The 20,776-nt window shown below is 44.3% G+C and overlaps 1 protein-coding gene across 1 annotated transcript; it reads right to left on the bottom strand.

Moving 5' to 3' along the window:
• Window positions 1-1,280: 1,280 nt before the first annotated feature.
• LOC137444282 (cell surface glycoprotein CD200 receptor 1-B-like) lies at window positions 1,281-12,158 on the bottom strand. The gene is made up of 7 exons (XM_068144821.1): window positions 12,087-12,158; window positions 7,602-7,617; window positions 6,792-7,073; window positions 6,186-6,236; window positions 5,412-5,618; window positions 2,844-2,906; window positions 1,281-1,408 (listed from the first exon to the last, which is right to left on the bottom strand). Exons 1-7 carry the CDS (start codon window positions 12,156-12,158, stop codon window positions 1,281-1,283), a joined length of 819 nt encoding a protein of 272 aa, XP_068000922.1.
• Between the last annotated feature and the right edge of the window lie 8,618 nt (window positions 12,159-20,776).

The following is a 20,776-nucleotide window of genomic DNA, read 5'->3' as shown; positions in this document are numbered from 1 at the left end:
GCAGCCAGTGCAGAGGAGGGCAAGGAAGCTGGGGAAGGGCCTGGAGAATAAATCCAAAGCTTTATCTCAACACCGACTCATGGATGGTAGCTGTCCCTTCCAACCTTAGGAATACTGAATACTGAATACTCAATGCTCTGTGGGGTTGGCTAAAGGACTGGAAAAAGAATGGTTGGCAGAGAAAAGGAAAGCCTATTTGGTCAGCTGACCTATGGCAGGACATTGCTGATCGAATCACGAGAATTCCAGTGAAGGTGAGACACATTGATGCTCACATTGCCAAGAGCAAAGCTACTGAGGAACAACAACACAACCATCAGGCAGATCTAGCTGCAAGAGTTTCTCAAGTAGACATGGACTCTAATCTTGATCTCGACTGGAAACACCGAGGTGAGATGTTCTTAGCTCAGTGGGCTCATGATTCGTCAGGACATCAAGGCAGAGATGCAACATACCAATGGGCTCGTGACAGATCCATAGACATTTCCATGGATACTATCACACAAGTCATCCATGACTGTGACATTTGTGCTGCTATTAAGCAGACAAAGCGAATTAAGCCCCTGTGGTATGGTGACAGATGGTCCAAGTACAAATATGGTGAAGCTTGGCAGATTGACTACATCACTCTACCACGTTCTCGTTCTGGTAAGCAATACATGCTTGCTATGGTAGAGGCAAGCACTGGATGGTTAGAAACTTATCCAGTTCCACATGTAACTGCACGCAACACCATTCTCGGTCTGGAGAGACAGATCCTGTGGAGACACGGAACTCCAGAGAGGATTGAGTCAGACAACGGAACTCATTTCAAAAACAACCTTGTGAAGAGCTGGGCCAAAGAGCACGGTATTGAGTGGATATTCCACATTCCCTACTATGCACCAGCTTCAGGGAAGATTGAACGCTACAACGGTTTGTTGAAGACCACTCTTAAAGCCATGGGGGGTGGATCTTTGAAAAACTGGGAAAAGCATTTAGGACAAGCAACCTGGCTGGTAAATAGTAGAGGTTCAGTGAACCGAGCTGGACCTGCACATTCAGATCTGCTACAGAAAGTAGAAGGTGATAGAGTTCCTGTTGTTAGAGAAAAGAATCTGTTAGGTAAAACTGTTTGGGTATTTTCACCCTCAGGAGAGGCTAAACCTGTCCAAGGGGTGGTTTCAGCTGAAGGTCCGGGTCACACTTATTGGGTAATGCAAGAGAATGGTGAAATTCAGTGTATACCACAAAGAAATTTAACTTTAGCTGAAAGAGTTTAATTTCAGACTGTTGTACAGCTACATCATGTCCCAAGGAAGAATCTCTGAGGAATCTACGGTGTATGAACCCTGAGAACCCTGAGAGCCCTGAGTCAACTGAGAGTCCCTGTGTCCCTGTTTCCCTGTTTCCCTTTTCTTCAGTTCGTCTGCGAAGAGACAAACTGTTTTCCATTTTCTTGTTTCCTGATTTTCTTGGACTTCTGAATCATCTACATCTGAAGATAGCTGGAATGGACTATAAACTTCACTTACAAACTGTAAATATTGTTTTAGATTGGATGGACAGTACGAACAGCCAATGAAATTGTTAAAAGGGGTGGACTGTGACAGTTTGAGGCTGTGCCTTTAAGAAAGGGACAGTTGCTGGAACACACTGGCTGAATGTTTTTAAAACATTCAGATATTCTAAATGAATTTCATTGGTAGATAGGTAAAATGCAACTTTAAGTTTTAGTTCAGTTTGAGTCTCTCTCAGTTCCAGTCTTTTCTGTCTCTTCAGCCTGTCTGCTTCTGAGCAACAGCAGCAGGACCTGTTAACCTTGAGATAAGAAACTAATCCTTGCATGCATTTTGAGCCTAACAAGAATTTCCTCCTTAATAATTACCTTTTCTCTCTCTCTAACCCTTTTTGGAAAAAAAGGGAGGTGGGGGGAGAGAGGGGGTTACGGGGGCGGGAACCCTCCTCTGGCCGGAGGAGGGAGTTTTGTTCTGTATTGCTTTCTTTGCTGTGTATTTCTGTGTATATTGTAAATGCTGTATATGTTGTGTATACATTCACTGCGTTTTATCCTTCTTGTAAGTATAGATTTGGTTCATCTTGCTTCTCCTACTGAGTTAGCTGTGGTTTCTTTCTTTGTGGGGGAGGGAGAGCTGAGCCTTCTCTCACCACCACATGTGGCCAGCAGGAGCAGGGAAGTCATTGTGCCCTGGACTCAGCACTGATTAGGCCACACCTTGAGTCCTGTGTCCAGTTCTGGGCTCCTCAGTTTAGGAAAGATGTTGAGCTGCTGGAAGGTGTCCAGAGAAGGGCAACAAAGCTGGGGAGGGGTCTGGAGCACAGCTCTGTGAGGAGAGGCTGAGGGAGCTGGGGTTGTTTAGCCTGGAGAAGAGGCGGCTCAGGGTAGACCTTCTTGCTGTCTCCAACTCCCTGAAGGGAGGTTGTAGCCAGGTGGGGTTGGTCTCTTCTCCCAGGCACCCAGCACCAGAAGAAGAGGACACAGTCTCAAGCTGTGCCAGAGGAGGTTTAGTCTGGATTTTAGGAAGAAATTCTTCATAGAGAGAGAGACTGCCATTGGAATGTGCTGCCTGGGGGGGGAGGTGGAGTCACCATCACTGGAGGTGCTTAGGAAGAGACTGGATGATGCACTTGGTGCCATGGTTTAGTTGATTAGATGGTCCTGGGTGATACGTTGGACTCAATGATCTCTGAGATCTCTTCCAACCTGGTCTATTCCATTCCATTCCATTCCATTCCATTCCATTCTATTCTATTCTATTCTATTCTATTCTATTCTATTCTATTCTATTCTATTCTATTCTATTCTATTCTATTCTATTCTATTCTATTCTATTCTATCATACTAGTGACAGCAGCAACACTTTCAGATCCTCCTATCAGGAGATAAGGAATTCTAGGGGAAGTGTCTGAGAGATGAGAAAAGAAAGTTAGTTATAGAGCTAGACATCTGTATCCACTGACTATGTGATGTTACTACATACCTCAAGCAGAGGAGAATAATAATCCTTTACCCCCACAGTTCAAATGAGCTGAGAGGTACTGATGAGATGTCTGAATGCCAACCAGCAATATGAAACTGCCTTGCATACCCAGTGATTTCTGTGTGCACACACATTTTCATTTCATTTGCTTGCAGTCTCCTTTTCTTCAACTGATACTAGCTCTGCAACAACAGAACTGACCAACCATCCTTGCAATATGCTGTTACTAATGACTAACTGATGCTGACTTCTGTCTATCATGCCTCTACTGAGATATTTTGGTGTTCTTACAAGTCCTGCTGGAATAGACTTCTAACACAGCTGAGAAGCTGAATTTTACCTTTTATTACCTTTCACACTGGATTACTTCTTGTTAACAGGTTAATTACCTGTTACCATTGACAGGTCAAGATGACAATGGCTTCCAGTTGTGCCAGGGGAAGTTTAGAGTGGATACTAGGAAACATTTCTTTACTGAAAGAGTGGTCAGACATTGTAACAGATTGCCAAGGGAAGTGATAGAGTCATCATCCCTGGAGGTGTTAAAAAATGTGTAGACATGGTACTTTGGTACATGGCTCAGAGGACACAGTGACGTTTGGTCTGCAGTTAGACTTGATAATCTTAGAGGTCTTTTCCAATTTTAATGATTCTATGATTCTGTGAAAATTCGCTGAAGAGTCACAGACAAACATTCTCCAAGGATTATTTTTCTCAGGGGTTCCATGCTTCACACTAAAAATCAGTGAGTTCTATTACAGTGGCTGCTGAAAACGACTTTCCTGTTATCAGTGATTAAAAAGATTATTGAAGCAGTGTATTTGGTTTGTGTGGCAAGGTTGCTTTTAGTTTTGCTCTTATTTGTCACTCTCCTACTATAATTTGATTGGCAAAAATTACATTAATTTCTGCAAGAGGAGTCTGTTTTGCCCATGACAGTAATTGGTGAGTAACCTCCCTGTCCTTGTCTTGACCCATGAGTTTTTCTGTATTTTTCTCCCCCTGTGTTATCAAGGAGGGAGAGTGATAGAGCAGGTTAATGGGCACCTGGACTGCAGCCAGAATCAGCTCACAAAAAGCAGAATAAGGAACTCTGCTGGCAGCTTGTGGCTTGGACAGCAGCACTCTGTGCTGGGTTAGGAACTGGCTGGAAGGCTGAGCCCAGAGAGTGGTGGTGAATGGTGTCACATCCAGCTGGCAGCCAGGCACTAATGGTGCCCCCCAGGAATCAGTGCTGGGCCCCATCCTGTTCAATATCTTTATTGATGATCTGGACGAGGGGATTGAGTCCATCATCAGTAAATTTGCAGATGACAGCAAGCTGGGGGCAGGAGTTGATCTGTTAGAGGACAGAAGAGCTCTGCAGAGGGGCCTTGCCAGGCTGGACAGATGGGCAGAGTCCAAGGGCAGGAGATTGAACACATCTAAGTGCGAGGTTCTACACATTGGCCACAACAACCCCATGCAGTGCCACAAGCTGGGGTCGGAGTGGCTGGAGAGCAGCCAGGCAGAAAGGGACCTGGGGGTACTGGTTAATAGTAGGCTGAACATGAGCCAGCAGTGTGCCCAGAAGTCCAATGGCATCCTGGCTGGCATCAAAATAGTGTGGCCAGCAGGAGCAGGGAAGTCCTTGTGCCCTGTGCTCAGCACTGGTTAGGCCACACCTTGAGTTCTGTGTCCAGTTCTGGGCTCCTCAATTTAAGAAGGACATTGAGACTCCTGAACGTGTCCAGAGAAGGCCAAGAAGGCTGGGGAGAGGTCTGGAGCACAGCCCTGTGAGGAGAGGCTGAGGGAGCTGGGATTGTTTAGCCTGGAGAAGAGGAGGCTCAGGGGAGACCTTCTTGCTGTCTACAACTCCCTGAAGGGAGGTTGTAGCCAGGTGGGGGTTGGTCTCTTCTCCCAGGCAACCAGCACCAGAACAAGAGGACACAGTCTCAAGCAGTACCAGGGGAAGTTTGGGCTGGAGGTGAGGAGAAAGTTCTTCACAGAGAGAGTAACTGTCCATTGGAATGTGCTGCCCAGGGCGGTGGTGGAGTCCCCATCCCTGGAGGTGTTCAAGAGGGGATTGGATGTGGCACTTGGAGCCATGGTTTAGTTAGTCATGAGGTGTTGGGTGACAGGTTAGACTGGATGATCTCTGAGGTCTTTTCCAACCTTTTTGATTCTGTGGTTCTGTGAACTCTTGTAAATCACAACAGGGAGAGAAAGAAGAGAGGGAGAAAAAACTACTGAGAGTTTCACCATACAACGCCATGAAACATTTGGGTTTGATTGACTAACTCAAAATTTTTCAGCATGCATTAGAACTTTGGCTTATAACCCTCCTAAACAAGCTGCAGAGCCCTGGCACTCAGTGGGAACAGCTGCACAGAGCAGTACAAAGAAGCCCAAGAGCATGATGAAAAGCAATTAGAAAACAATGACATTTACGTGACAGGTCTAGGGACAGAATTTGGTTTGTAGCTGGATGGGCAAATACGCAGGTGATGTTGGGAAATGCAGTGGGAAGCATCCTGTTGACCCAGCCTATTGAGTTCACTCTGGTCACTGTTCCATTGGGCTGATAGACTTCTTCCTCAATGCTGTAATCACTTTCAGGGATCCAGGAGATTTCATCAGCTGGCTTCCCGGCAGATGCTTGTGTGGTGGTTTGGACCTGGCCTCGGGGTCAGATGTCCACCAAAGTTGCTCTATCACTCTTACGTGGACAGGGGAGAGAGGAAAAAATATAACAAAAGCCAGTAATAAGATAGAAGCAATTTAATATCAACAATAAACAAAGGCAATAGACCACACGGAAGCAAAAGCACAGAGAGAGAAAGAGATGTTAGTCTCTGCTTTCCACCAGCAGGACGATGGTCAGGCTTGGGCAGCAGGGCTCTCTAAGCTTAGTGCTTCCTTAGCAGGATAGATGACGTGGACAAATCCCCCCACTTCCTTCTTTCACTGCATTCTTATATCTGAGCTGACATCATATGCCATGGAATACCCCTTTGGCAAGTCTGGGTCAGGCAGCTCGGCCGTGTCCCCTCCCAAAATCTTGCCCACCCCTCAGCGTAGTCTTGGGGCAGGGAAATGTTGAAAAGACAACAACCTGGATACTTATTCAACAGTAGCCAAAAGTCTTCTGTGTTACCAACTACTGCTGCAAAACACAGCACTACAAGGGTGCTGTGAGGAGAATTAACTCCAGCTCAGCCAAACCAAATACAGCTTGACAGACAGCTACCCTGCTCCTGTCACAGGTCAGAGTCACTGAGCCACAACCCTTATTTCAAATTCAGTATAAAACCACCAACTAAGAAACAGAAAAAGAGGTTCTGGGGGTTGCTGTGGGGTTTTGTTTGTTTTCTGTTTTGTTTTGTTTGTTTTCTGTTTTGTTTTGTTTTCATGATCAATTTAAGAGATCTTAGAATCACTTCAAATGTTGCCACCAAAGATCTTTGGGGAAAAACAAATGTCAGAAAAACCAAGGTAACTGTCCCCAAAACTGCTGCATCTAAAAGTACAGCTTCCTCTTGTTTTCTGAGAGGTGACTGCCGCAGTAAAAGGAGATGGGATGACAGAGAGGAGTGGATTACATGAAGGCCTAGAAGTACAAGAGTGCACATTGTGCAGAAAGCAGTTCACTGAAGTTCCACTTAAAATATTTAGGAGATCAGGTAGGTAGAATCAAGAATTCAACAGCAGGGAAATAAGGGAGATCAGCTTACCTCTTTATTTTCAGCTTCAGTATGCACCTTTTACTGCCAAATCAAATCATTTTTATCTACACACACACAAAATTAAAAATCACAAGGTGTGTCTTACCTACCACAGTCAGCAAAGATAAAGAAAGAACATTCCCTGCACTGTTGCTGGCAATTTCACAGGTGTAATTTCCCTCTTCACCAAGGTTCACAGGGTAAATACAAAGAGCAGGGTCACTGTCAGGTGAATACTTCCACGTCATCCTCTCACTGCAATTTATCTTCCTTGTCTCATTGTGATCACTTCTATAGGCCAACAAGCAGCATATGCTGCATTTCTTCTTCCATATCACCATTAGCAAAGACACCTTGGGGATGTGGGAGACCTTATTGCTCTCTAGAACTATGTGAAGGGAGGTTGTAGCCAGGTGGGAGTTGGTTTAAGCTGGATGTTAGGAAGAATTTCTTCACAGAAAGAGAGTTTGGCCATTGGAGTATGCTGCCCAAGGAGGTGGTGGAGTCACCATCACTGGAGGGGTTTAGGAATAAACTGGTTGAGGTGCTTGGTGCCATGGTTTAGTTGATTAGATGGTGTTGGATGATAGGTCGTACTTGATGATCTCTGTGGTCTTTTCCAACATGGTTAATTCTATTCTATTCTATTCTATTCTATTCTATTCTATTCTATTCTGTTCTGTTCTGTCCTGTCCTGTCCTGTCCTGTCCTGTCCTGTTCCGTTCCGTTCCGTTCCATTCCATTCCATTCCATTCCATTCCATTCCATTCCATTCCATTCCATTCCATTCCAAAGCTGTCTTCTTTTCCATCTCTTGCCTCTGCATTCCCGCAAATTGCTTTCTTGGTAGCCTTTATGCCATTGTCTCCTTTATGCCTCTGTTTTTCTTCCATCATTTACTTTCCAAATCACTCACCTGCAGCTAGAGACAACTGGAAAATAGTAGGTCCATCCGTTGGAAATACCAATACATTGTTTTCATTCCCACGTCAAACCCCAATGCATACCAAACAAACAAATGTATTTGTGCAGTGGTTGATTCAGAAATGTCATGTGTTGGAACAGGACTTTCCTTCTGCACTATTTAGATTGTGCACTGTTCACACCCTTATTTAAACACAAGCTACATCTCAGTCTGTGCTGAGAGGAGGAGGAAAGGCAGCTAGGGTTCACTGCGGACACAGAAACCTAAAATCTCATCTGGTATCAATTGCTGTAAAAAAATAACAGGCTTCAAATATACAGCATGACAATTTTCATTTTAAATGTTAAAAAAAGAATTAAAAACAAGCAAACAAAGAAAAATCCAAGTACAAGTGAGGCCACCTGGTGCACAGAAGAAACACCAGAACACTGCCGCACTTGAACGCTTCCACATTCATAAGCCAAGGGCAAGAAGCAACAGTAATTTCTTAATGCAATCTGTATGCACATTCAGACAACAGCCCAATGGCTGCCTGCACAGTTCTAACAAATCACTGGTACATCTCCATGAAAAGCTTTCATTGCAACATGGAAACATTGCTGTCACCATCACTGGAGGAGGTGTTCAGGAGGAGACTGGATGGGGTGCTTGGTTGCATGGTTTAGTTGATTAGGTGGTGTTGGGTGATATGTTGGACACGATGATCTTGAAGGTCTCTTCCAACCTGGTCTATTCTATTCTATTCTATTCTATTCTATTCTATTCTATTCTATTCTATTCTATTCTATTCTATTCTATTCTATTCTATGTATCAGGATCCTGCTGCTAACATGCAACAAGTAATGCAAGCCTTGCATTAAAAAAAATCCCAAGTTGACTTTTGCTCACTTAAAAACCTTCACCACTGTGGTGGGTTGAAGATTCCACCCCCAGCTTTAACTTTTGCCAGACCAACTCAGTTAGAAGCAAATGAAGCTGTATCTACAAGCAAAACCTACACTCTACAGTGGAATGCAATGGATATGTACAAAATAGACAGGAGTTACAATATTATACAGATATTTGCATTTAATAAACAGCACAATGATCCCCCTGGCCAAGGAGCAGGAGAAGCTACCAGCTTCTCCCTCCCTGCCCTCCCCCTTACCCCCCTGTACAAAAGGGACAAGAGAGAGGAGCAGTGAAGTTAGACTTAGCCAAAGCCAGCCAATGAGTAGGTTCTCTCTCCTGAGAGAAGCAAAACAGCTAGAGATCAGAAAAGGGCAGAGTTGTTATGGTACAGCTCCTCTTATTCCAGATATTTACCCAATGAATTTGTTTAGAGTAATCTTTTGTTTTCCTTTTTACACCCAAGAGTGATTGATTTACATTTTTCTACTTTTCTGCTCCAAATCAGTAACTGAATTTTAAAGCCACAGCCTGAAACCACCATAACCACAAATGAAAAATTTTGAGCTGCTTCATGCTATTCAATACTGTTTAAAGGTCTGCTTTGAGGTGCTTTCGTTTTGGGGGGGTGGGGGGTGGATTTTTGGTGGGTTTTTTGGCAATTTGAATAAAATTGTGCATGCAAAAGCTTCTTTCAATCAGTAAGTCTGAACTTTTTTTAAGCAAAAAAAATTCTTTTTTACCAGATTTATGTACTGAATTTGACCCAATTTGCAAATAATTTTCAGTCTTTTTCCAATGAAAAGTAACAAAAAAAATCAACCCTCCACATTGTTTATTGGCAAATTCAGTATTCACCAATTTGGATGGATCTATAAATATTCATAGGCAGAATGTTGTCATGTTGGAACTTGTCCCAGAGAACTATCTTTTCTTTAAAGGCATACAAGTCTCATATATATGGGGTTTCATAGTATCACAGTACCACCAAGGTTGGAAGAGACCTCAAAGATCACTGAGTCCAACCTGTCACCACAGACCTCATGACTAGACCATGGCACCAAGTGCCACATCCAATCCCCTCTTGAACACCTCCAGGGACGGTGACTGCAACACCTCCCTGGGCAGCACGTTCCAATGGCGAACTACTCTCTCTGTGAAGAACTTTCTCCTCACCTCCAGCCTAAACTTCCCCTGGTGCAGCTCGAGACTGTGTCCTCTTGTTCTGGTGCTGGTTGCTAGAGAGAAGAGGCCAACCCCCTCCTGGCTACAATCACCCTTCAGGGAGTTGTAGAGAGCAATGAGGTCGCCCCTGAGCCTCCTCTTCTCCAGGCTAAACAACCCCAGCTCCCTCAGCCTTTCCTCACAGGGCCATTGTCAAGGCGTCTCACCAGCCTTGTTGCCCTTGTCTTGATGTCCTTCCTAAACTGAGGGGCCCAGAACTGGACACAGGACTCAAGGTGTGGCCTAACCAGTGCTGAGCACAGGGCACAATGACTTCCCTGCTCCTGCTGGCCACACTCTTCTTGATGCAGGCCAGGATGCTCTTGGCCTTCTTGGCCACCTGGGCACACTGCAGGCTCATGTTCAGCCAGCTGTCAATCAGCACCCCAAGGTCCCTTTCTGCCTGGCTGCTCTCCAGCCACTCTGACCACAGCCTGTAGCTCTGCATGGGGTTGTTGTGGCCAAAGTGCAGCACCCAGCACTTGGATTTGCCGAATGCCATCCTGTTGGACTCTGTCCATCTGTCCAGTCGGTCGAGGTCCCTCTGCAGAGTCCTTCTGCCCTCTAACTGACCCACATCTGCTCCCAACTTGGTGTCATCTGCAAATTTGCTGATGACTGACTCAATCTCCTCATCCAGATCATCAATGAAGATGTTAAAGAGGATGGGGCCCAGCACTGTTCCCTGCAGGACACCACTGGTGACTATTCTGTTTGCTCACAATATCCGGTAGTAATGACTGAAAATGGGGCCTTACAGAAAGAACAGACTATATTATCCCTGTTTCAATATCCCTGTACGAAATACAGAATACAGATTGCAATTTTTAAGGCTCACAATCCTTCAATCCCTGTGCCTGAAGTGAGAAGCAAGTCTCGAAGTGAGTCTCAAAGTAAAATTCAAAAAGGAGAAGTGAATCAGCACAGCTGAATCAAATTCATTTAGAAGCAGGAAATGAATATTTGTAGATTGTCATGTTATTTCCTTGGATGGAATTAAAATGCTTCAATAGCTACATTAAAATAAATTAAATTTTTTACTCAGCCTTGATAGCAATGGCTGGCACAGGCCCTGCAGTGTGTGCCTCACTCTCCCATTAGCCTTCCAGCTGGGGTAGGGCATCTCTCATGCTTGGATTCATCCCAGTGAATGCTGAGACTGGAGGAAAGTTACCCAGTTATCAGCCTGAAGAGGAGCCTTACAGTCACTGGAGTATGGGAGATGAACAACATCAATGCCAGCATGCTCTGATCTTCTAATAATCACAGAATCACAGAATCAACCAGGTTGGGAGAGACTTCCAAGATCATCAAGTCCAACCTATCACCCAACACCATCTAATCAACTTGACCATGGCACTAAGTGCCTCATCCAGGCTCTTCTTAAACACCTCCACGGACATTGAACCCACCACCCCCCTGGGAAGCACATTCCAATGGCAAATCACTCTTTCTATGAAGAACTTCTTCCTCACCTCCAGCCTAAACCTCCCCGGTGCAGCTTGAGACTGTGTCTTCTTGTTCTGGTGCTGGGTGCCTGGGAGAAGAGACCAATCCCCACCTGGCTACAACCTCCCTTCAGGGAGTTGGAGACAGCAAGAAGGTCTCCCCTGAGCCTCCTCTTCTCCAGGCTAAGCAACCCCAGCTCCCTCAGCCTCTCCTCACAGGGCTGTGCTCCAGACCCCTCCCCAGCTTTGTTGCCCTTCTCTGGACACCTTCCAGCAGCTCAACATCTTTCCTAAACTGAGGAGCCCAGAACTGGACACAGGACTCAAGGTGTGGCCTAACCAGTGCTGAGCACGGGGCAGAATTACCTTCCTGTTCTTGCTGGCCACACTGTTCCTGATATAGGCTGCTGGCTCATGTTCAGCCTACTGAACAGGGTGGGGCCCAGCACTGATCCCTGGGGGACACCACTGGTGCCTGGCTGCCAGCTGGATGTGGCACCATTCACCACCACTCTCTGGGCTCAGCCTCCAGCCAGTTCCTAACCCAGCTCAGCGTGCTGCTGGCCAAGCCAGGGGCTGACAGCTTGGCCAGGAGTTTGCTGTGGGGGACAGTGTCAAAGGCCTTGATGAAGTCCAGGCAGACTACATCCACAGCCTGCCCCACATCCACCAGGCAGTCACCTGGGCATAGAAGGAGATAAGTTTGGGCAGGCAGGACCTGCCCTTCCTAAATCCATGCTGACTGGGCCTGATCCCCTGGCCATCCTGTAGGTGCTGTATGATTGCACTCAAAATGACCTGTTCCATAATCCTGCATGGCACTTAGGTCAGGCTGACAGGCCTATAATTCCCTGTTCCTCCTTCTGGCCATTCTTGTGGAGGGGCATCACGTTGTCAGCTTCCAGTCATCTGGTACCTCTCCAGTGAGCCAGGACTGCTGAAAAATAATGGACAGTGGCTTGATGAGCTCATCTGCCAGTTCCCTCATTGTTGCAGCCATTATTCTGAGGGCAGCTGCTGGACATGTCCAGAGTGCATGATTCCTTAGCTGACCAATTCCTTAGCCACAAAGCAAAACAGTAACATTCCATGGATGCCAAGAACTTCCTCACATTGGCACCCTTTGACTGGAACATGCTGCAGAAGCCACCTCCTGGACATGCTGGCACCTCTTATTGGGAAAAGATTTTAGCTTATATATGTGGTTGTAATTTACTGGTCAAGGGAGTTATAACAGAGAGTGTTAAAACAGGAGCCCCTCTGAGTAATGGGCACTACTGCTTCAGTTAGGGGCTTAAGTAAGGGGTCTTCAGTCTGGGCTGCTAGGGACTCCTGCTGCTGTTAGTTCACTACTTTATCTGGTGTTGAGGGGTGGAAGGGAAAGGCCTCCTCCCCCCGGTGAGTGAAGAAAAAAAAACCTCACAGCTGAATTAGCAAAGCAGTGGGTGCTGTATATTTACAAAGCAATACAGGACATGCAGGGGAATATACAGAATTTACAATATTCACAATATATACAAAAATATCCAATAAAGTAGCACAGAAATGAGAGTTCCCCCCCTCTGCTGAGGGGGTTCCCCACCTTTGCTCCCCCTTCTCTCGCCCTTTCCCCAGAGAGGGTTAGAAAGAGAGAAAAGAGAAAAAAATTAAAAGCAGTTATGTGTTAATTGGAAAGCAGTTAATACAGGCCTTGCAGCTTATCAGTTTCAGGGTCAAGCCTTGGCCGAAAGCCCAGAACTCTGTGAGCTGCAAAGGGGAAAAAGTAAGACTGACCAGAAAAGTGCAGGAATGCCCAGGATACTCTGCTGCACTCCCAGTTCAGAAGGTGCTTCCTCCCAATATACCAATGAAATTAGTTTAGATCCGTCTTTCGTTTACAAACATCTGACCACAATATTCCCTTTCTTAAGGGGACAGCCTCAAACGGTCACATCTGGCAAGGACTTTGGTGTAGGGATGCTGCTAGGGATATCTGGGACTTCTGTTAGCTGCTTCATCTGTTAAGGGCACCCGGGACTTCTGCTGTAAGTGGGACTCTGAGACTGTAATGCTGGGGATTCTATAAAGGACCTCTGGGGAGGACATTTCTGAGATTCTCTGCCCTTTGCATTTCTGGAATCTTGTTGCTGAACAGCAACAGGGTTCATGCCTTCATTCATCACTCAATGGCCCCCAAATAGGGGGATAGATTAAAAACACCACCTCATTACCCTGGGATGGATCCCTCCAGTCCCATAGACTTGTGGGGATCCAAGTGGCTCAGAAAGTCTCTAACTGCTTTCTCCTGAATTACAGGAGTACTATACTGCTCCCTGTCTCCACCTGCCAGCTCAGACACTCTCTAAATGCACGTAAAACATCTCAGTTTGTTAAAAGTGTCTGTGCTGCATCTGTATCTACTATGCATATTGCTACTTTTGTGTATACCTATACAAGTCAATGTATAGAGATACAACATTATAGAACCACATTATATACAACATTATAGAATTACAAAGGTTGGGAAAGACCTTTAAGATCATCAAGTCCAACGGTAACCCAGCTACCATGACCACTAAGCACCACATGCACATGCTTCTTCAACATGTCCAGGGATGGTGACTCCACCACCCCCCTGGGTATCCTGTTCCAATGCCTCACCATTCTCTCAAGAATGAGGTTTTTCCTAATGTCCAGTCTAAATCTCCCCTGGCACAACTTAAAACTATTTCCTGTCACTCTATGCAGCTCTAGCTACACTGCTGCCAAAGACAGAAAGAAGTCATTCTGACTTCTGAAAGAGATTTTCATTTGGAAAAAGTAATCATTTTTTATTACTGAAGGGCACATACTTCACAGAATGTATACAGATACCCTCCATAACAGTATGTACCTCTGTAACAATTGCTGACCTTAATAGAGGGAATATACAGATGTTTTAGAAGCTGGAGCTTCATTAGGTATCTTCATGTCCTCATTTACATTTCTGCTCTGTCTCTCAAAGTAAAATGTCTAGTGTTTTCCTACTTACAATGCTGCAAGTACCTTGTATTTATGACCCTTCAGCTCAAGCACTCATTTTCACAGCAATTACAAAGCAAATTATCTGAAAACAGCTTATATGCTTATATGTAGCACAGAATGCTGATCTTTGAAGGGTTAACATTCTCTTCAAGCTCAACAGAAATGCCTCTTTAAAATTCCTGCTTCACCTCCTAGTGCCTCACAAAAATAAAACCAGAATTCTCTTTAGCCTCTTTTCAGCTATTCCTTACAGTTGCCAGGAGATGGAAACATAGCTACACCAACTTACAAGAGAAGCATAGCATCATGTGGATGTGTACAGCATGTTGCCTGCTGAAGAATAGTGCTAAAAATACCTGCAATCTGAATTGGCTCTGTGGAGCCCAAAACATACAATGCTCTTCCTGAGCCTCCGCATCTGCCTCTTCCCACAGCTAGCAAGACATCTACGGGGCTTGTTACTGCTTCTCAGGATCAAGGATGTCCTTTAAGTAGCTGTTTGTCAGGTGTGATATACATGTTTATTTCAACAAGAATCCAAAATCCTACCCCCTTTGATGGAAAGGCTCACAAAGCAGCAATCACGGTGCTTCAGAGCCGATAAACAGTCAGACACCTGACAAAGTGAGGAGATAAATGATCAGTTGGCTTATTTAGAAGACATACATCGGGTTTGACATTCAAAACCATTATACACATGCCAAAGTCCAGGTAGGATCTCATGAGAACACAGCAGAGGGAGAGAATCTCCTCCCTCATCCTGCTGGTCACACTTCTTTTGATGCAGCCCAGGACAGAGTTGGCCTTCTGGGATGGAAGTCCACATTCTGCCCCTGTACACTGTACTGGTTAGGCCAGACCTCGAGTACTGTGTCCAGTTCTGGGCCCCTCAGTTTAGGAAGGATGTTGAGTTGCTGGAAGGTGTCCAGAGAAGGCCAACAAAGCTGGGGAGGGGGTTGGAGCACAGCCCTGTGAGAACAGGCTGAGGGAGCTGGGGTTGCTTAGCCTGGAGAAGAGGAGGCTCAGAGCAGACCTTATTGCTGTCTACAGCTCATACTGCTCAGACAAATAATGCCTTCAGGTTTTCTCAGAGCAAACTGAAGAGTGCAGAGGATAGGCTAGAAATATGTAGAAGATGTAGAAGAACCTAGGAGATTCCTCTTTGCATAGAAAGCTGTAGCAGAAAGGGAGAACTTCCCTGCATGAGAAGCAGGTCTCAGAAAGTGCAGTGGGAAAGAAACCATCTCTTCTTTTCAAAGAGCACAGCACTAAGAAATCTGGGGCCTTAGTATAGGCAAAACCTGGAAGATCTGACTTTAGGTGCAAGGGAATTTCAATTCCAGGACTAGAAAAGCTGTGAAGAAGTTTTTCTTCACTGCCTAGGAGGTAGACTTGGTTAACAGGTAAAGTGAACAATCCCAATGAACAGTACCAGGAAGTCCAGAATAAGTCTACCAAAAACCATGAAGAGTTCCATGAAACACAAAGTGGATCCCACACATTCATCACATGCAATAAAATGAAGTCGTTCTTACATCATCTCAAGAGTATTATCTTGTTTAAGCAATGCAGCTGACTTCAGTGTCTTCATGGTACAAGTAACTGGATAGGGGACAAGACACATACACACACAGAAAGGAAAACATCTTCTATTCTATGTACTGCTGTTTAGGAACAAAATGTACCAATCCAAATTAGCAAAACACAAGACTATTTAAAAGTGACTAATGCAAGACCACATCTCAGAGATTATATTGAAGGATCATCTGGCCCAGAACAGACTTTCACACATGTAAATCTGAACTCTGAACACACATCTGAACTCAGGCTCAGTATCTAACTTGCAAGACACCTTATGCCACATTAATATAGAACTATGTATTCCCAAAGCACTGTAGAGGAGGCATCTGAAATCCATATAACAACGACCTTGTGCTCATTCAGTGCACTCTGCTGTGGCACAACCAGGAACTGGACAATGAACCAGGTGATTTCTGTGGATATTGGCCAGAAGCCAGCTCAGCTGCACCTTCTGCAAAATCACTCAAAACCAAAGCCATTGTGAGCTAGTTGGGGTCATTTCACCTCCCTGCCTGGAGAATTTTAACCCACTGATCTCTATGGAATTGTTACAGTGGAAAAGGAGGAGTCATTAAATGTGAGGATCATGTCAGAAATCCATCTGTGGGACTTGTGATTTTATTAAATTAACTACAAGCTCCCTCTATAGAGAGATTTATTTTTTATTTCATTTGACATACAGAATTAACCAACATATCATGACTACAGCCCACATCTTCTCCAGATCAGAATCCACTCTCATAGCTTTGTTCTGTTCCAGGTCCCCCTCTGTCTTCCCTGTGGTACAGACAATGCTCACACCTAATAAAACAATGACCAACATGCAAATGAAAGTCTGCAGAACTGCATATTTCCTTCCTAGTGACAGAAAGGTGACTGAAGGTGGAAGTTTTGTTTTATTGCTAATCAAAATATGTTGGAGAAAACTTTAAGAGGCAAAATATTCACATAATCACTACATTGAGGAGGTGGTGGAGTCGCCACCACTGGAGGCGTTCAGGAGGAGACTTGATAGGGTGCTTGGTGCCATGGTTTAGTTGATTAGGTGGTGTTGGATGATAGGTTGGACATGATGATCTTGAGGGTCTCTTCCAACCTGGTCTGGTCTATTCTATTCTACTCTACTCTACTCTACTCTACTCTACTCTACTCTACTCTACTCTACTCTACTCTACTCTATTTTATCTTAACAAATCTGTGAGAACAGCTTAGAAAGAACATGAGTTGGTTTCTCAGCCTGCCTCAGATCAGAACCAATATAACAAAGCTCACTACAAACATCAGATGAGAACTCTGGCGAGTTAGGCCAAACATGCTTCCTACTGCTGCAGTCTAGGAGATGAAGTCACTTGGCAGAAGTAGAGGACACCTTACCATACAATCAGTTAAAACCTGTAAAGAATTTTATAGACATGACAGCACAGGGGCACTGTCACCATATGTTTCAGCCCTCCCAGGCTTTACACACATTTTTCCCCCCTCTTCTAAGTAATGAAGCAAGAAAAAAAGAAATTCCACCTCAATAAGACCAAAATCATTTGCAGTGGTGGCTGCTGTGTCTCAAGTCCCACTCCCTCTAAGCACCAATCCTCCTCAAGGTCTACATACGCTACACAATGAATTCAAGAAGCAATAAGGCTCAGTGGTTTGTATACACAAAGTTCTCCATCTAAAACAACACATAGACCTCCATTTTAGAGAAAATAAGTTCACCACCTGTGAATATAGCTACAGCTATAAACCCAGAACAGGGGCTAGGTCAACTGGGGTAGACCTGTGTCCAACACACATTTTTCCACACTGCTTTTTCCACCCAATTCCTTTTGCTTCTGTCAACGGTGCTCAGAGTAGGAATCCTATGGGAAACTGGTCTCATTAGCTCAGAGGGATCCACAGCCAATCTAAAAGAAATCTCCAACATTTTTCACATCACATTTAGTATACACAGACAAAGGAGTAAGAGACTTCTTCCATATGCCACGGTGTAGCAGCACTCATTTTTAGTTTTGCATTGTAGGAGGAGAGGATACTTCTTCATGAACACAGGTTTTATAATGCAGACATTTTGCTTCAGAGACAACCATGTGATCACTCAACTTCCTCTGCAAGAAAGCTGGAAACAAAGAGCTTACCCGTTACAGTCACTACTGCCCACAGCAGTTAGGACAGCATTCTTTGTTTTGTCCCTGCCTTGATAGTGTGTGACAGTTTTAGACTGTGCCTTTAAGAAAAGAGAAGCTACAGAATTCTCTAGCTGAAATGTTTAGGTGTAAAAACGGAAAACAAAGATAATTCTAAACGAATTTCATTGGCAGGTCAGTAGAATGTAACTTCAAGAACTTACAGTCTGAGTTCAGCCCTTCTTTCTTTCTGTTCTTGACCAGAGTGCATGCTGCTGACCTTGGACTGATGAGAGAAGAAAACTAACTTCTCTAACAACTGCTATGAACTAATGATTTTTCCCTTAATATCCATTTCTCTTTTAATCCAGTTTCCATCCAATTAGCCTTGGACAAGAAAGGGGGGAGAGAGGGATTTGAGGGTAGCCCAGGGGGGATTCTCCTCAGGAGGGTGTTTCTGTGTTATGTTCTTTCCTGTGTATTTTTGTATATACTGTAAATACTGTATATTTTATATATATTCATTGCATTTCATTCTGCTTGTAAAATACAGCTTTCCATTCACTGCTCCGACTGAGTTTAGCTGTGCTTTATGTGGTGGGGGGATTAAACCTTCACACAACCACATAGTGACCACTGACTGCTTGACTTTCTGAATTTTCAGAAGCAGAGAGGGCATGACCTTCACCCTGAGGTCTGAGCTTTGTGAGGAGTGCAAGTTTTCCATCTCCTTTCCAAACCCAGTCTCATTTTTGCTTCTTTGCGTTTTCACATCAGCAAGCCTCTGTTTGTGATGTCTGATCCTGTTGATGGCTGATGAGGCTATTCAAATTCAGGGTCTCTCCTTCTTCTAGGTATTTTGTGGTAGATGCATAAATGATTTACAGCATGTTGTGATCTGTGGTGGAAGAGAGCAGACATTAACTGAACTGACCTTTGTGCCAGGCCAGCTCCCCCTCCCTTACAGTACTTCTCCATTTGTTTATGCACTGTGAAAGCAGGGACCATCTTATGACCCAGACATGCGAGGAACACCCAGGATAACAGGTACCACAAAAAAACCCAAGACCTTTTCCCTTATGTGAGAGGAACAAAACCCTCTGTTTCCTATTGTAGCTCTTGCAGCAAATGTATTATGTGAACAGCATATTCTCTACAAGCTTTGCTGCTTTCATACAAACAGAAGATGAGAAGAATATCCTTTCTTCAACAAAAAGCAAAAGTGTCAGGGGACAGGCATATTGGAGGGGAATTGTTTGGATTTTGTTTTTTTTCTCTTCAGCTTAAAGGTTTTTGCTTTCATCAAATATTGAACTGTTCCATGGAAAGATAATATAAAAATACTGATTGGCTCAAAACACTACCCTGTTGGGACCAGATTTCACTTCCTAGCTCCCTGGGCAAAATTTAGCAGGCAGAAAACAGAAGGATGAAAAACATCTGTCCTAGTTTTGAGCCATGAGCTGCCCAGAGCAAAAGGACAGAAAAGATATTCTACCCTCTCCCAAGGAATAGAATAGAATAGAATAGAATAGAATAGAATAGAATAGAATAGAATAGAATAGAATAGAATAGAATAGAATAGAATAGAATAGAATAGAATAGAATAGAATAGAATAGAATGAATAGAATAGACCAGGTTGGAAGAGACCTTCGAGATCATCAAGTCCAACCTATCATCCAACACCACCTAATCAACTAAACCATGACACCAAGCACCCCATCAAGTCTCTTAAACACCTCCAGTGGTGGTGACTCCATAACCTCCCCGGGCAGCCCATTCCAATGGCCAATCACTCTCTCTATGAAGAATTTCTTCCTCACCTCCAGCCTAAACCTCCCCTGGTGCAGCTTGAGATTGTGTCCTCTTGTTCTGGACACTTCCTAGATCCCTGGGTGAAATTTAGCAGGCAGAAAACAGAAGGATGAAAAACATCTGTCCTAGTTTTGAGCCACGAGCTGCCCAGGGCAAAAGGACACAAAAGATATTTTACCCTCTCCCAAGGAGTAAAATAAAAATGCTCCACACTGGATCAGATGTTGAAATGGAAATTCTATATACAAATATATGCAAAAAGGATCCAGGCAAAAGCAATACATTCAGAAATTAGGCTCAGTTCTTCACCTGGGCCTACCAGGCTGTGGTAGTTTTAGGCTATGCCTTTAAAATCTTTTTCACAGTTCTTGAAAAGAAAGTAGTAAAAATGTAAACAAATCACTATTGGGTGTAAAATGGAAAATAATTATAATTCTAAACAATCCCATTGGAAGAGAAAAGGGACGAAAACTAATTGTACCAAAACAATCTCTCTCTTCTCCTTCCCTCGGGCTGGGAGATACTAACTTGCTTCTGCTTGACCTTGGCTGCACTGCTTTTGTTGTGACTGGTATTAACTCCTCTGCTTCTGTCTCCTGTCTCTTTTGTACAGAGGGTAAGGGGGTGGTTGTATCCAGGTGGGGGTTGGTCTCTTCTCCAAGGCAACCAGCACCAGAACAAGAGGACACAGTCTCAAGCTGCACCAAGGGAGGTTTAGGCTGGATGTTAGGAAGAAATTCTTCCCAGAAAGAGAGATTGGCCATTGGAATGTGCTGCCCAGGGAGGTGGTGGAGTCTCCATCCCTGGAGGTGTTTAGGAACAGTCTGGATGAGGCACTTGGTGCCATGTTTTAGTTGATCAGATGGTGTTGGGTGATAGGTTGAACTTGATGATCTCAAAGGTCTTTTCCAACCTGGTTTATTCCTTTCCTATTCTATTCTATTCTATTCTATTCTATTCTATTCTATTCTATTCTATTCTATTCTATTCTATTCTATTCTATTCTATTCTATTCTATTCTATTCAACAAATTCCTAAAAGCTAGCAAAATTCCTTTGTAGGTGTTTCTCCTCCTCAAGAGGGCAC

Source organism: Melanerpes formicivorus, unplaced genomic scaffold (genome assembly GCF_026170545.1).
Source record: "Melanerpes formicivorus ecotype bairdi unplaced genomic scaffold, bMelFor1.0.p_v2 SCAF_11, whole genome shotgun sequence".
Taxonomy (NCBI): Eukaryota; Metazoa; Chordata; class Aves; order Piciformes; family Picidae; genus Melanerpes; species Melanerpes formicivorus.
This window is presented reverse-complemented; position numbering and strand designations above follow the sequence as displayed.

Bases quoted from the DNA above. Each gene is read 5' to 3' on its own strand.
- LOC137444282 (XM_068144821.1), bottom strand. From the start codon at position 12,158: ATGAGGGAACTGGCAGATGAGCTCATCAAGCCACTGTCCATTATTTTT. The intron at 6,237-6,791 runs GTAAGACACACC...GTTGTGGCTCAG, and splicing joins ATCTTTGCTGACTGTGGTAG to TGACTCTGACCTGTGACAGG. The intron at 1,409-2,843 runs GTATGATAGAAT...GTCTCTTCGCAG, and splicing joins AAGTGTTGCTGCTGTCACTA to ACGAACTGAAGAAAAGGGAA.